At 41.7% G+C, this 14,252-nt stretch overlaps 1 protein-coding gene across 3 annotated transcripts in view; it reads right to left on the reverse strand.

The window, feature by feature from the left end:
- The window catches only part of ZKSCAN1 (zinc finger with KRAB and SCAN domains 1), a 46,656-nt gene that overhangs the window by 22,567 nt on the left and 9,837 nt on the right, over positions 1–14,252 (reverse strand). For 2 of the 3 annotated variants that reach the window (XM_062180822.1, XM_062180821.1), the window contains exons 3-6: positions 14,013–14,166; positions 11,768–11,859; positions 10,975–11,101; positions 548–7,585 (exon numbers count right to left, since the gene is read on the reverse strand). In XM_062180822.1, coding sequence (XP_062036806.1) covers positions 6,693–7,585; positions 10,975–11,101; positions 11,768–11,859; positions 14,013–14,166 — 1,266 coding nt within the window. In that variant the 3' untranslated portion in view covers positions 548–6,692. Of the gene's footprint in view, positions 1–547; positions 7,586–10,974; positions 11,102–11,767; positions 11,860–14,012; positions 14,167–14,252 lie in introns of those variants that run through there. The other variant, XM_062180824.1, reaches the window with a different exon arrangement.

Below are 14,252 nucleotides of genomic sequence, written 5' to 3' on the forward strand. Positions count from 1 at the left end.
AAAAAAAAATTTAAAAAAAGCTCCATCTGAAGCACCAACATCCCATATGGGCACTGGTTTGAGCCCCAACTGATCCACTTCTGATCCAGCTCTCTGCTAATGGTCTGGGAAAGCAGTGGAGATGGCCCAAGTGCACCTGAGACCTGGAAGAAGCTCCTGGCTTTGGGGGGGGGGGGGGGAGTGAACCAGCAGATGGAAGATCTCTCTGTCTCTCCCTCTGTAACTTTTCTCAAATATAAATATATTTTTTTTTAAAACAAACTTTGCTTAGCAGTTTATTCCATCATAGTCCTTAAAGAAAGCAGGGCAGCACTGACCATTCTAGTCTTCAGGAAATAGAAACTGAAGCACAGAGGAAACAGAGCACTTTGTACCTGCATGTAGGGTTTCTAAATAGGGAGAATAAATCAATTATTCACATGAGGCAAAGTAAAAAAAAAAAATCATTTGGTTTTCCAACAGTTCAAATTTGTAACTTCGAAATTACATTTTTCTTTATCCAAAACGTGTTTATGCAACCAAGGGTGACCAAAACAAACACAAATACTGCCACCTACAGATGATAATTTATTCTTTTATCATGATCTAAGACAGAAACAACATAAAGGAATACTTATTACAAATTTCCAGAATTTCCTTCCTGACCTCATTACGCCAACATTTGTCAGATACCACCGGCCTCTAAAATGGACCACTGATTATGTGTGTATACAAATGTCATTTTGCTGCCATTTCTTGTTACATTTGGAAATTGTCTTAGATTAAGGCTTCAAATTATTTTTGTTGTAGGAGTTCCCCAGCTTTTAAAGAACATACCACTTTCCCTCTGGTTCCATTATTTATTAAGAGAAGCTCTTCTAGAAATGTTAATGAGTATTTTAAATGCACAAATTCAATTTAAAAACCCTTTATTGAACATCTACCAAGCACCTGGACTCTTCAGACTAGTAAAATGAAAAGTCTAGTTCTTAACAGCAATAATTTAATTCTGCAGGTATACAAAGACAAGTAAATTTCTTCTTTTGGTCTATTTTAACTCTAAACAAAGAAGCTGGGAACTGACAAGACGGGTTGCTTTACTAGTCTACAAAGACAATGCCTGAGTTAGCTCTCTATATATTTAGGCTTATCATGTTGACCTGGTTGTAATAATCTATATTTAACTAAAAGTTAATAAAAATACATATGCTCATTTTAAAATAATTACTGATTCTGCTTGCATAACCCACCCCTTGCCCTTAAACTCTTTATTTAGAACAAGATTTTCCTGCACAATCACAATCTGCTTCCTCCCACCCCACCCCCCTCATATATGTTTTCAAGTAGGGACCCCTGCTACCAGCAGAAGTATCTCTAAGTCTAACATGCTTTGTCTGTGGTAGGGCAAACTGAAACATTTAAAAAGTAGCTGGATGCTATCACCTGGTGGAAGCAAAGGGGAAGGCAAACAATCATCCCAACACACCCCCAAGTTTCTCTCCTGCCTCCTTAACTCTTCTTCAGCCAAGGGCATAGGACAATTGTAACCCCTCCCCTATTCTGATGCACCCAACCTTGTCAGGAAGCTAAACCATAGTGATTAAAGGTGACCAAAGTTGTCTGGCCCCTTCCAGGGACCAAAGAAAGTTAAATCTCAAACTGGAAGAAAATCCAACTTTCAGTATCACCTTTCACTCACTCATAGGTCTCATCCTTTATACCTTAAACCAGTGAGCCTCATTGATTAATGAATGCTTGCTGAAGTTAGATAATTTAAAGACCAATTAACTTTGCTAATTACAGTGTACTTTGCAGTGGGTCATGATTCATCAGTAAATGAAGGGGAGAATCTCCAAGGTTAAAAAGAAAAAAGATCACAGCAGTCCATGGTTTAGAAGTTGCCTAACACCCACTCTTTTCCTTGTGCTATTTGAGGACAACAGAGGAAAACATGAGATTGGTGGTGTCCACTAGTAAAGAGAACCAGGAAGTATGAAACCAATTTCTAACAATAAGACATTCTGCATTATGGGATGTCAAAATTATTTCCCAAACTTGTTTGACCTGCAGGATTGGAGATGGCTTACCTCCCTAAAACTTCAAGTTTGTTTGACAAAGCTTTGAAAAGTGAAACAGGTAATTTCATTTTCAGATATAATCTGAATAATAATTAACAGCTTTTAAATGTACAGTAGTGTATCCATTCTAAAAACAAAACCTCATCTACATTAGGAAAACTTTTCCAATAATAATGCTCTTTATTAAAATCTCCAGTAGTTAAGTGAAATAAAAATCTACCCCTAACTTCTACAAAATGATCTATTTATACCACTTAATTTCCTTTTCTCCTAACTTTCCCTTTTCTGACACTTAATAACCTGCAGACCTTCATTTGGTTTCCCAATATGGGGAGCCCCAGCCCCTTCATAAATAGTTCTGAGAAGTTGCTCAGAATGGAACAGATAACATGACTCCTCTGGCAAGTAACTGCTATCTATCACTGACCACATTTCAGTACTGTTATTCCAATTCAGAGTCTTCCATGAGGATGATGGGATGAAACTGGTTATATCTGGCTTTGGAGTAGATCAGTATGACTACCTGGATAAAGGCAACCAATTCCAGGATTAAAAACTAAAACTAAAACAAAATCTTTTAAAAACCAAAAATTTTTCCATAGCTATCTTCACAAAAATCATAAACAAGGGGAAGAGTGGGAACAGGAAAGGTACACAGAACACAACCAAAAGGAAAGTAGCAAATGCTTCTCAAGGCTTATCTGACAAACTTCCTGCAATGTCACAACTGGATGCACTCAATTCCTTTGTGCCTAACTTCAAAGAACTCAGGAACCTACCTTGAAGCTTTCCTATCCCAAATCTAAGCATAAAGACACAGTAGTTAGTGGGAATGCAGGACTATGGTTTAGAGTGTTGGGTCAGGTTAGGTGGTCCCACTGGCCATTCCAGTACAATTCCTATTTTCATTTTAGAGAGAAAATCTTCCCACCTCCCACCCCAAGCTAAGAGAATCCATTCCTTTTACTTGCAATGGTGACTGACAGCTCAGAGGGCAACCTCTGGTTTTTTAAAAAAAAAGCTCCAGATGCTTCATGTTTATAGAACTATTCCACTTTTGTGTCCTATTAACCTGTCCTCACAATTTACCAGTCTCCTCTTGATCTGATAAACATAAACTGGAGCTTTTGTTTCTTCTTCACACTTCTTTTCCCACTCGGTTCTGTAAACTGATGTTTTTTCTATAACCACGTTTTCACTACTTACTCCAAAACTGCACTTTTGGAATGAAGTATTCTGTCAAATAGATTAAAATAAAATACATAATCTGTTTACAGGGAATATACAGAGTAACAACAGGGGCTGGAGGTACAAAATACACACATCATAGTCATACAAAATATACAGAAGTACCCAACATTCACAATTTTTGTAAGAAGCTGTACATGTTGCTGTTTCTTTAGCATTTCCCCATTTTTCTTTTCCTCCTTCTGTGGATCCTCTGGAGTTAAGACTTAAGCTCCCTCTGCAGTGTTTCTGAAACTTATTACATGATTGGAAGATAATGATGAAATTGTTTTGTCCAAAGCAATGAGTGCTATACATCAAAGTTTTCCTCACATTTAATACTAATAAAGTTTATTTACAATGTAAGCTTTCTGATGTTAAGGGTTGAGATGTGATTAAGAGCTTTGCCATATTTATCACATTCAAGAGGTTCCTTTCTGGAATAACTCTCTGGTGTGTGAGATGTGAACTCTTTTACACATCAAACATGTTAATCTCTCTACACAGTTTGCCGAGTTTCACTTTCACAACCTAAGTATTAAGTGCCTTACATATCAAAATGTCTCATGTCTATAGTTTCAGGTTTTAGCCTTGCCTACCAGGCTAGAGTAGAAACAAATACCCCACAACTTGAAGAATTTTAACTTCTCTTCCTGGCAGGGTTAAGGTATGTTGTTAGAAACTCTTCAAAAAGTTCCATCAGGACAACTAGCATGCTGATGGTTAAGTACTGAGTACTTAATGTGGCACCAGATTTCTGCCCATCAAGAACTTTTGAATGACTTTCCTGAGCACTAAGTAGATGTCACCAGCATTTCTGACCAAGACCCAATGACATTTTGTACTGAGCATTTGATAAATGAATGCAATGCAGAGGGTTTTAATAAACAGTTGTAGTCTGTTTTCCTCAGAAAACACCTCTTCTAATAGCTGCCTCATGGAGTGCATATGCTGAAGATCTGAAGCAACCCCAGTGGCTATTGATAAAGTAAGATGTCCCAATCAAACAGGAATTAAATATGGGCATACAGGTTATATATAACTTTCATTTAAAAACAAATGGTGGCTGAATTATGTCAGCACATAGTTGTTGCTAAAAGAAAAAGGCAAATGTGGAACCAACTAAAGTCCTTTTCTTCTTAAGAAAAAAGTCAGTGTTTGGATCAGTGCCTGGAGTTATGTACTTAAACACTTTCAGTTGCTTTCCAGTGGGCAACAATCCTCTCAAAAGCAACACTAGCATTCTATGCAACCATAACTGTAGCTTCAATTTTCTTTGAAGAAAATTCTTAAAGCATTTCTACCTCCACTTTACTGTCAAAAAAAAAAAAAAAAGAAAAGAAAAGAAAAAGAAAAAATATATTAAGTACATCCTCCTTCAGTATCTCTTCTGTTTTTCTTAAATTGGATGGGCAGAAATATTCTGGTAACTTGTTGACTTGAAGTTTTCCCAGGGAAAACTGATGAAATGGCTTTGAAGCTATAGGGAAGCTGTGGTTGGTTCAACTCACAAAGCCAAAAAGAAGCCAAAGAATAACTGCTGTGTAGAATTGTAGTTTAGTCTGGAGCTGGAGCTGAGGCCACATGTGCCCCCACTTCACTGGTTCTGCAAACAATCTCAGGAACTTTAGCTGTTGGTCAGTGATAGCTTCAGTTCTGTTTCTTGAGGAAAATCTCAAACTGCAGGTGGGGTTCTCCTGTTATATGATGGTCACGATAGTCTTCAGGTTTGTTTCTTAGTTTGTTTTTATAAGTTTCTGCAGTGCTGTCCACATGATTGGAGCCATTTCTATCTATGTCCTTGATGCCTTCACAAAACCCATGATACTTGGGGCTCCTTTATGTGTTAAACCAACCCCATCCTTAGTTTCTGGGAAGCCAATTGCATCCTCCTGAACAGATTATGGGAAAGATTAAAGTTTCATAACCTCACTTCAGTCTTTAATGATGAGAAACAGAAAAGATGTGCACTATAGGTATGACACAACCAACTATATCTTAGTATGTTGCTAAACTTCTCAAATAGTGACAAATCCTTTTGTGAAGTTTCTAGAAAAGTATGGAAAAACTGTTCCCTACAACTTTTCATTTTCTGAAAAGCAACAAAACCCACGTCTTCTGACTTACATTATTTACGTTACAAATGATTTCAAAAGTGCCCATCACACTGTTCAGCAGTTGACTGAAAAGAATTCTTGCTAAGATCTCTGCAACAGAAAGTTGTCAAAAGATGACCTTAGCATTCATTTTTAAGATGGCAATAATTAAGTCATTTCTGATATTCTGTGGTACCTCTCTGATCTGTTTTTAGAAAGAATCTATGCAGGCAGCTAACCAGTACCTTTCACTTCCATTTAGGACAAAAATAGCATTGATCTTAGGTTTTGGCAGCCTCCTGGCTCTGAAGGTCCCCTTCAAACACTGGGCCAGGCTACCAATTTTCAGGTACTTGTGATTCACAGGGCTTCATCATAAATGTAATGTCCCATCATAAACCAGTCATGAGTGCCTCAGGGCTCAGCACCATCTCCAGTGCTGTAAGTCAGGGATCTAAATATATCCCTTGACAATTGGAGCATCTCTTTTGGGGGTATTAACTTCCATACATGAAACCACGGAGAATTGAGACCGTATACAATCAAGTGCTAACATGGAGAAATGCATTTAGGAGTGCTATAGTGCTTTAGGGATTTGAAGAAGAGAAGTGTTTTGAATTGTCATTTCGGTAGAACTAATATCAGTGATGAGGATAGAACCATCTACACTTGTTGCAGTCCTTTGGAATTGTAGACTGGTGCACGTGTCTCTCTTTCAGGAAGAGATAGAAATCTTTGGTTTGATACTTATCAACACAGTCCTAGATTTCTATAGCTTTGGTAGGCTACCAGTGATCATATATATAACTTATCATATATAGATATAACTAGCTTGAGCAGCATGTCCTAATGTAATTTTTGTCTTAACTGTCCTTCTCTTTTGAAAGATAAATAAGATGTTGGCCAAGTAGAGCTTGTTTGTGGCAAGGAGCTTCTTAACTTCAGTATCATGTTCAAAAAGCCAGTCTTGATCTTTCAATTGTATGTTGTGATTACTGAGAGTCCAGTAGTGCCTTAAAGATATCCTCATTACTGAAAAAGCTTGACATTTTATTGTGTGTGCTTTTATCTTATGTGGAAATGTTGCATGGATTATCCATATCACTCACTTTTCCCTGCAAGGGCTGTGTGGAAGTGCTACATGCCCACATATTACACAAAGGCAGAACACTGCTGATATAACTAGAAGGATCCTTAAGTACGATTTTTTTTTTTAAAACTGTTGAGGTTTTTCCCCCACTTCCATGGGCATATATCACTGAAATAATTTTACAAACAAAATGGGGAAATGTCTTGATGACAAATTCTTGCTTTACACACAACTTTTCAGGAATGCTCCAAATGCATCCAGTGAGGCTGGGCTGTATTCAGGGGCTCTCTCTCTGGCATGGATTCTGTGATGCAGAGTGAGGGTTGAACTCCGGGTGAAGGCCTTGCCACACTTAGTACACTTATAGGGCTTTTCTCTGGTGTGAATTCTCCGATGCAAAATAAGGTATGAGTTTCGGTTGAAAGCTTTTCCACATTCACTACATTCATAGGGCTTCTCCCCTGTGTGGATTCTTTGATGTTTAGTGAGGTCTGAGCTCTGGCTGAACGCTTTCCCACACTCATTACATTCGTAAGGTTTCTCTCCGGAGTGGATACGCTGATGGAGGATGAGATTGGAACTGTGACTGAAGGCTTTGCCACACTCATTACATTCATGTGGTTTCTCTCCTGTGTGGATTCTCTGATGTAGGACAAGGTTTGAGTTAAGACTGAAGGCTTTTCCACACTCACTACATTCATAGGGCTTTTCTCCAGTGTGGATTATTTTATGGCGAATAAGGCTTGAACTTCTTGTGAAGCATTTACCACATTCATCACATCTGTGCGACTTCGTCCCTGTTGGGACTTCTTCAGGGGTATTAAAGTTTGAACTCAGACTGAAGCTTCTTCCTAGTCCTTTACCCTTCTCCCTCGGACCCCTTTCTCCTGGAGTGGTTTTTTTTTCCTTGACTGTAGTTGGCCCTGAATCTTTCTTTTCTTTTCCAGTTTTTTCCTCTGGGTTTCTCTGCTGCCTTTCTACAACTTTGCCCAGCTGTTCACATTTTTCTCCAAACTCTTTCTGGAATCTTCCTGCTGTCTCCCCACGTGATGCTGCGTCTTCTCTGACTTCAGCCTTTGAGGTGGACTCCTCATTCTCATTCCTGTTTTCACAACCTGACATCATAACAGAAAACACAAACAGCACCTTTTTGAGTACATGTGTTAATCAAGTGACATTATTTTCCAGGAAGCTTCTACATGTTTGCAAAATGACTTCACAGTATTAATCAGAGATAAAACAGAGAAAAACAAGGGAGGAAAAATTGGGACAACAGGAAATACAGTTGGAAAATCAGAAGGCAGGCAAAAAGCAGAAAAAAAGGGGACATAACAACAGAGGGCACGCAGAGGAAGGGAATAACAGACATGGAAGGGAATGAGCACAGGAAAGAGAACCTGTTAAGGAAGGAAGGGATAAGGAATTAAGTTACTTCAGAAGTCACAATTCTATTATTTAATCACCTGATAAATAATTTGAAAGAACAAATTAAAAACATCATGCTGTTTCTAAGTTTAAAAAAAAAAAAGAATGGATAGGTCTTTGTTAGAAAATAAATAAATAAATAGAGTTGGCATTGTGACATACCAGGTTAAACTGCTGCCTATGAAGCTGGTGCCAGTTTGAGACTTGGCTACTCCACTTCTGATTTGGAAGTGCTTGGGCCTTTGTAACCACAAAGGACCTGGAAGAAGCTCTGGGCTCCTGGTTTCAGACTGGCACTGCCTTGGCTATTATGGCCATTTAGGCAGTGAACCAGTAGATGGAAGATCTCTCTCTCTCTCTCTTTCAAATAAATAAAAAAATAAATCTTAAAAAAAAAAAAAAGGTTAGTGGTAAGAGCAGACAGAAGAAATATAGTTTGAAAAGGAAGAGGCCGGCGCCACGGCTCAATAGGCTAATCCTCTGCCTTGCGGCGCCGGCACACCAGGTTCTAGTCCCGGTCGGGGTGCCGGATCCTGTCCCGGTTGCCCCTCTTCCAGGCCAGCTCTCTGCTACGGCCCGGGAAGGCAGTGGAGGATGGCCCAAGTGCTTGGGCCCTGCACCCGCATGGGAGACCAGGAGAAGCACCTGGCTCCCAGCTTCGGATCAGCACAATGCGCCGGCTGCAGTGGCCATTGGAGGGTGAACCAACGGCCAAAAAGGAAGACCTTTCTCCCTGTCTCTCTCACTGTCCACTCTGTCAAAAAAAAAAAAAAAAAAAAAACAAAAGAAATATAGTTTGAAAAGGAAGAACACATACTTCTGCAATTTTTTTTTTGTTAAATTTTTGACAGGCAGAGTGGACAGTAGAGGGAGACAGAGAGAAAGGTCTTCCTTTTGCCGTTGGTTCACCCTTCAATGGCCGCCGCGGCCAGTGCGTCGCGCTGATCTGATGGCAGGAGCCAGGTGCTTCTCCTGGTCTCCCATAGGGTGCAGGGCCCAAGCACTTGGGCCATCCTCCATGACACTCCCTGGCCACAGCAGAGAGCTGGCCTGGAAGAGGGGCAACCGGGATAGAATCCAGCACCCCAACAAGGACTAGAACCTGGTGTGCTGGCGCCGCTAGGTGGAGGATTAGCCTATTGAACTGCGGCGCTGGCCAATTTTGTATTTTCCCAACAAGGTGATGATTAATGGGCAAAACAAGCAGCTCTGATGCTGGCAACTACAAGGACCTTTAGACACAGGAAACAGTTTCTCTTCATCAGGGAGAGCACACAGAGTTGACTGTGTTCATGAAATAGAACAGGAGGTAAAGAAGCTGGTTGGGGCATTTGTTAGTAAACGTAATTAAAATACTCCCTGATCCACAACTGAGAACAGAAAACTATGGAGATAGACCACTAAGGAGATAATGCAAGAAACAAAATTTTACAAATGTAGGGCTAGTCCCCTCATTTTAGCAATCGGTAAATATTTGCAAACCACTTTGTTATTTTATTTGAAGCCTATTTCCTTTTTTTTGTTTCTTGTTGCAATCAGTATATTTAAACAGTGGAATTTAACTTTTATTGTACATTGCTATATTTCTTGTGTCATTCTGCTTTCAAATAAAAAATGAAAATTGTTCACCATATACTATATTTATATATAGATTTATATTTGATGTAAGAAATAAGCCAGCTCTATTCTTTATTTACCTGGCCTAGAGATATCTTTCCAAGAGCATCTGCACTGTTCTAAACAGGCCCTTAAATGCAATGACTAAGGTTGCTGAATATATGCAGCCCCTGACTTACGATGCAGTCACCACTGAACTAATTGTTAAGGAAGAAGAACTTGGTCCATTTCTTTTGAATTCCATGCCAAGGTCTTGAAAATCTAGATAGTTCCTAGATATTGTGAATCTTTGAAGTTACTGGAGCAGGTAGTAGGTCACAAACATAGATCAGTTCTTTGGTTTGATTTTTGTCTACCACAAAGAGCATATACTAAGAAAACTATAAATACCATTTATACCCATTGTTTGAAAGAAAACTTGAGGTTTCTCAGTAACATCCTTTCTTCATGTTTACCCCTCATTCATTCATCCTACTTTTGTCCCCCTCAAGGAGGAGTCTCTGTGGCTTTACTGTGTGAATCTGGAGGTTTCTTTGTAGTACTGTCACCTAGGGATTAAGATCCAAGAGACAGACATCAATGCCTGCCAGCTGTGCCACACTGTCTAATCTGATGCCTCTTGAACTTTTTTTTTTTTTTTTTAATTTATTTGACAGGTAGAGTTATAGACAGAAATAGAGACAGAGAGAAAGGTCTTCCTTCCGTTGGTACACTCCCAAATTGCTGCTACGGCTGGCACTGTGCCAATCTGAAGCCAGGAGCCAGGTGATTCTTCCTGGTCTCCCTGTGGGTGCAGGGGCCCAATCACCTGGGCGATCCTCCACTGCCCTCCCGAGCCACAGCAGAGAGCTGGACTGGAAGAGGAGCAACCTGGACTAGAATCTGGCATCCATATGGGATGCCGGCGCCGCAGGTGGAGGATTAACCAAGTAAGCCACAGCACCGGCCCCTCTTGAACTTCTTCATTCACACTACAGACCCAGGATCTAGAGTTCCTCATAGAAGATAATCATTAGGTTTGGAAATCAGGAACCCCATCACAAGGGAGGTCTAGGTCCAAGTTTGTGCAGTTACAGTGCTCAGAAATGGGTGGAAGACAGAAAGTCCAAAGAAGTGTATCTGGCAGGTTCAGGAACAAGGTGCCAGGATAAGAGGCTGGGGTCACCTGGCCATCTCTTTGAGTTTATTTATTTTTTTATTTCAAAGAGCAAAAACTAGCTAGAGGTAAAAAACAAAAAACAAAACAAAACAAAACAAAAAAAAAAACACCGAGATTCAAGGAGTCATGGTATCATGATTTTGTTCAATGAACATAATGGTCTCCTTTTCTCTGGTTTGAAGAAAGGGGATAAGAAGTCTTCAAATCTTTATCAACTCTTAGCTGAATACATGAGAGATCTCACAACTAGCAAATAAAGAGGCAAAACAATCTTATTAGGCAATAGTTCTGTATCAGTCTTACCCTGGGAAAATGTGTTCCCATAATTCTCCTGCCTGTTGTCCCTATTAAGATTCCTCCGAGCCAGGTTCTGGCAACCCCATTCCTCCAGGATGAGGGACACAGCCATGTCCTCAATCTTCACCATAGCCTGAAATAACAAGAGACCCCACAGTTAGTTCCCTCAAAACTCAGGGATAGTCTCACAGCCCAAACCTTGAGTCAGGGAGAGTTGACTTCAAAGCTATAGGACACTGGAAAGCGCATGTGACGACAGCCTTGTGAACCAGCAGAGGGAGGCTGTGGACAGACACTAACAGAGAGAGGGAGCAGGAGCAGGGCTTCTCTGTGGGCAATGAATCAAAAGCGAGTACCTTAGAGGCCGGCGCCGCGGCTCACTAGGCTAATCCTCCGCCTTGCGGCGCCGGCACACCGGGTTCTAGTCCCGGTCAGGGCACCGATCCTGTCCCGGTTGCCCCTCTTCCAGGCCAGCTCTCTGCTGTGGCCAGGGAGTGCAGTGGAGGATGGCCCAAGTCCTTGGGCCCTGCACCCCATGGGAGACCAGGATAAGCACCTGGCTCCTGCCATCGGATCGGCGCGGTGCGCCGGCCGCAGCGCGCTACCGCGGCGGCCATTGGAGGGTGAACCAGCGGCAGAGGGAAGACCTTTCTCTCTGTCTCTCTCTCACTATCCACTCTGCCTGTCAAAAAAAAAAAAAAAAAAAAAAAAGCGAGTACCTTGGTAGAGACTACTACAGGAGCACCAGGAAGAGAGGCTGAAGCAGGGACTTAGTAAGGCAGAGAGGCCCACAACTCACCTGGGAATCTGCGGTCAGTAGTGCAGATGCCATTGCCTGCTCTCTGGGACTCCCCTCATGATGAGGGGCAGGAACATGGGTGGCAGGGAGAGCTGTGGGCAGAAAAAGAAGCTGTGAGTATATCAACTATGCTCGGGGCCTCCCTCAAAGACATCCTGGGGCACTCTCCTACCTGCACCAGCATGTTTCCTGCTTAAGTGTTTAATTACCGAACTGAGAACTTCAGACGACATAAATAGAGAAAGTAAGACCCTATTTTTCCTAGGACTTCTTAGGCAGGAGTCACAAGAGTCACAGGGTTGGGGCTGGCACCGTGGCTTAGCAGGTTAAGCCTCCACTCGTGGCACCAACATCCCATATGGGCACCGGATGGAGTCCCGGCTGTTCCACTTCCGATCCAGCTCCCTGCTAATGGCCTGGGAAAGCAGTGGAGGATGGCCCAAGTGCTTGTGCCCTGCATCTGTGTGGGAGACCCACAAGAAGCTCCTGGCTCCTGGCTTTCGATTGGCCCACTCCGGCAGCTGCAGTCATTTGGGGAGTGAATCAGCAGATGGAAGACCTCTCTGTCTGTCTCTTCCTCTCTCTCTGTAACTCTGCTTTTTGAATAAAATAAATAAATCTTAAAAAAAAAAGTCAAAGGGTCCTTAAAGTTACTTTAAAAAAAAAAGATTTATTTATTTGAGAGGCAGAGTTAAACACAGAGACAGAGAGAGAGAGGTCTTCCATCCACAGGTTTACTTCCCAGATGACTGCAACAGCTGCAGCTGGGCTGATCTGAAGCCAGGAGCCAGAAGCTTCTTCTGGGTGTCTCCGGTGGGTGCAGGGGCCCAAGCACTTGGGCCATCCTCTGCTGCTTTCCCAGGCCACCAACAGGGAGCTGGATCAGAAGTAGAGCAGCCAAGACTCCATTAGGTGTCCATATGGGATGTCAGCGCTGCAGGAGCAGGCTTAACCTACTACACCACAGCATCGGCCCCAAAGTCACCTGTCTTGAGGCAGGTGCTTGGTGTACTGGTGGGAATGATGCCTGGGATGTTTACATCCCATACTACAGTGTCTGGTCTGAGTCTCTTGCTACTGCATGTCTTATCCAAGTTCCTGCTAATGAGCACTCTGGGAGGCGACAGATGGTGGCTCGACACTTGGGTCCCTGTCACCACGTGGGAAACCCAGATGGAGTTACAGATTTCTGGCTTTGGTGTGGCCCAGTCTTTTCCATTGTAGGCACTTGGGGAGTGAACTAGTGTACTGTAGATCTCTCTCTCTTTGTCTTTCAAATAAAATGGAGAGAGAGAGAGAGAGAGAGAGAGAGAGAGAGAGAGAGAGAAAAGAATGGCAGAGCCAGCCAGGACGGCAAGCAATACAATTTTAAAATCTTTAGTAGTAACATCTAGAACGGCCAGAATGGGGGCTGTTGCTGTGGTGTGGTGGGTTGAGCCTCTGCCTATGGTGCTGGCATCCTGGTGCCAGTTTGAGTCCCAGCCACTCCACATCCAATCCAACTTCCTGCTAGTGGCCTGGGAAAGCAGCAGAGGATGGCCCAAGTGCTTGGGCCTTTCACCCATGTGGGAGACCTGGAGGAAGCTCCTGGTTCCTGACTTCAGATAGTCCTAGCTCAGCCATTGTGGCCATCTGGGGAGTGAACCAGCAGATGGAAGACCTTTCTCTCTGTCTCTCCCTCTCTCTGTAACTCTACCTCTCAAATAAATAAAAATCTTAAAAAAAAAAACAACTAAAGTGTTCTTTAAAAAAATAAATAACCTAGAAAAGTGATGCCATAGAATAATTTCATACATTTTAAATAAAAGTGATTTTTTTAAAAAAGATTTACTTATTTGAAAGGCAGAGTCAGAGAGAAAGAGGATAAAAGAGCCTCTTTTAAGCGTTATTATGATTGTTTCAGAGACAATTTAGGACATACTAGAGTATTTCAAAATTCGGGATGAAAATATATCATCTGTTCCCAACACTTTCCTATTAAAAATCTGACAGACATCTGGAATGCTAATGATTCAATAAAAAAATGTAATGTCCATCAAGTTCATTATGTACAGTTCATTTATAATCTTGGTAATATTAACTCCTAAGGTGGGACTGTATTTATTTTCCCTAGCATTTAGTAATAATGACAATAATGCATAACAACAAAAACCAGCATGCTTCTTAATCTCAGGCATTCAGCAACAGAGAGGGTACTTCCATCCTGAATTATTTGTTCCTTTCCCTCAAAACAAACCTTACTTACCTCGTGACTGTAAGAGGCGGGGTTTCCGAGATGACTGCTTGAAATGGGACTGGGGAGCTTTGTGATGAAGGTCAAAACTCGAGGATTCCTGAACTGGATCCAGAGGTACCACCCCCCTGGCAAGCATTTCAGGTCCATGAACTTGACCTGGGACCTGTGGACAAACAGGTGGGGCTTGTGCACAAATCACTTTTTAAATAGGAATTAAAATATTAAAGAGTACTAGCTTGAAATCAGTAA

Source organism: Lepus europaeus, chromosome 21 (assembly GCF_033115175.1).
Source record: "Lepus europaeus isolate LE1 chromosome 21, mLepTim1.pri, whole genome shotgun sequence".
NCBI lineage: Eukaryota > Metazoa > Chordata > Mammalia > Lagomorpha > Leporidae > Lepus > Lepus europaeus.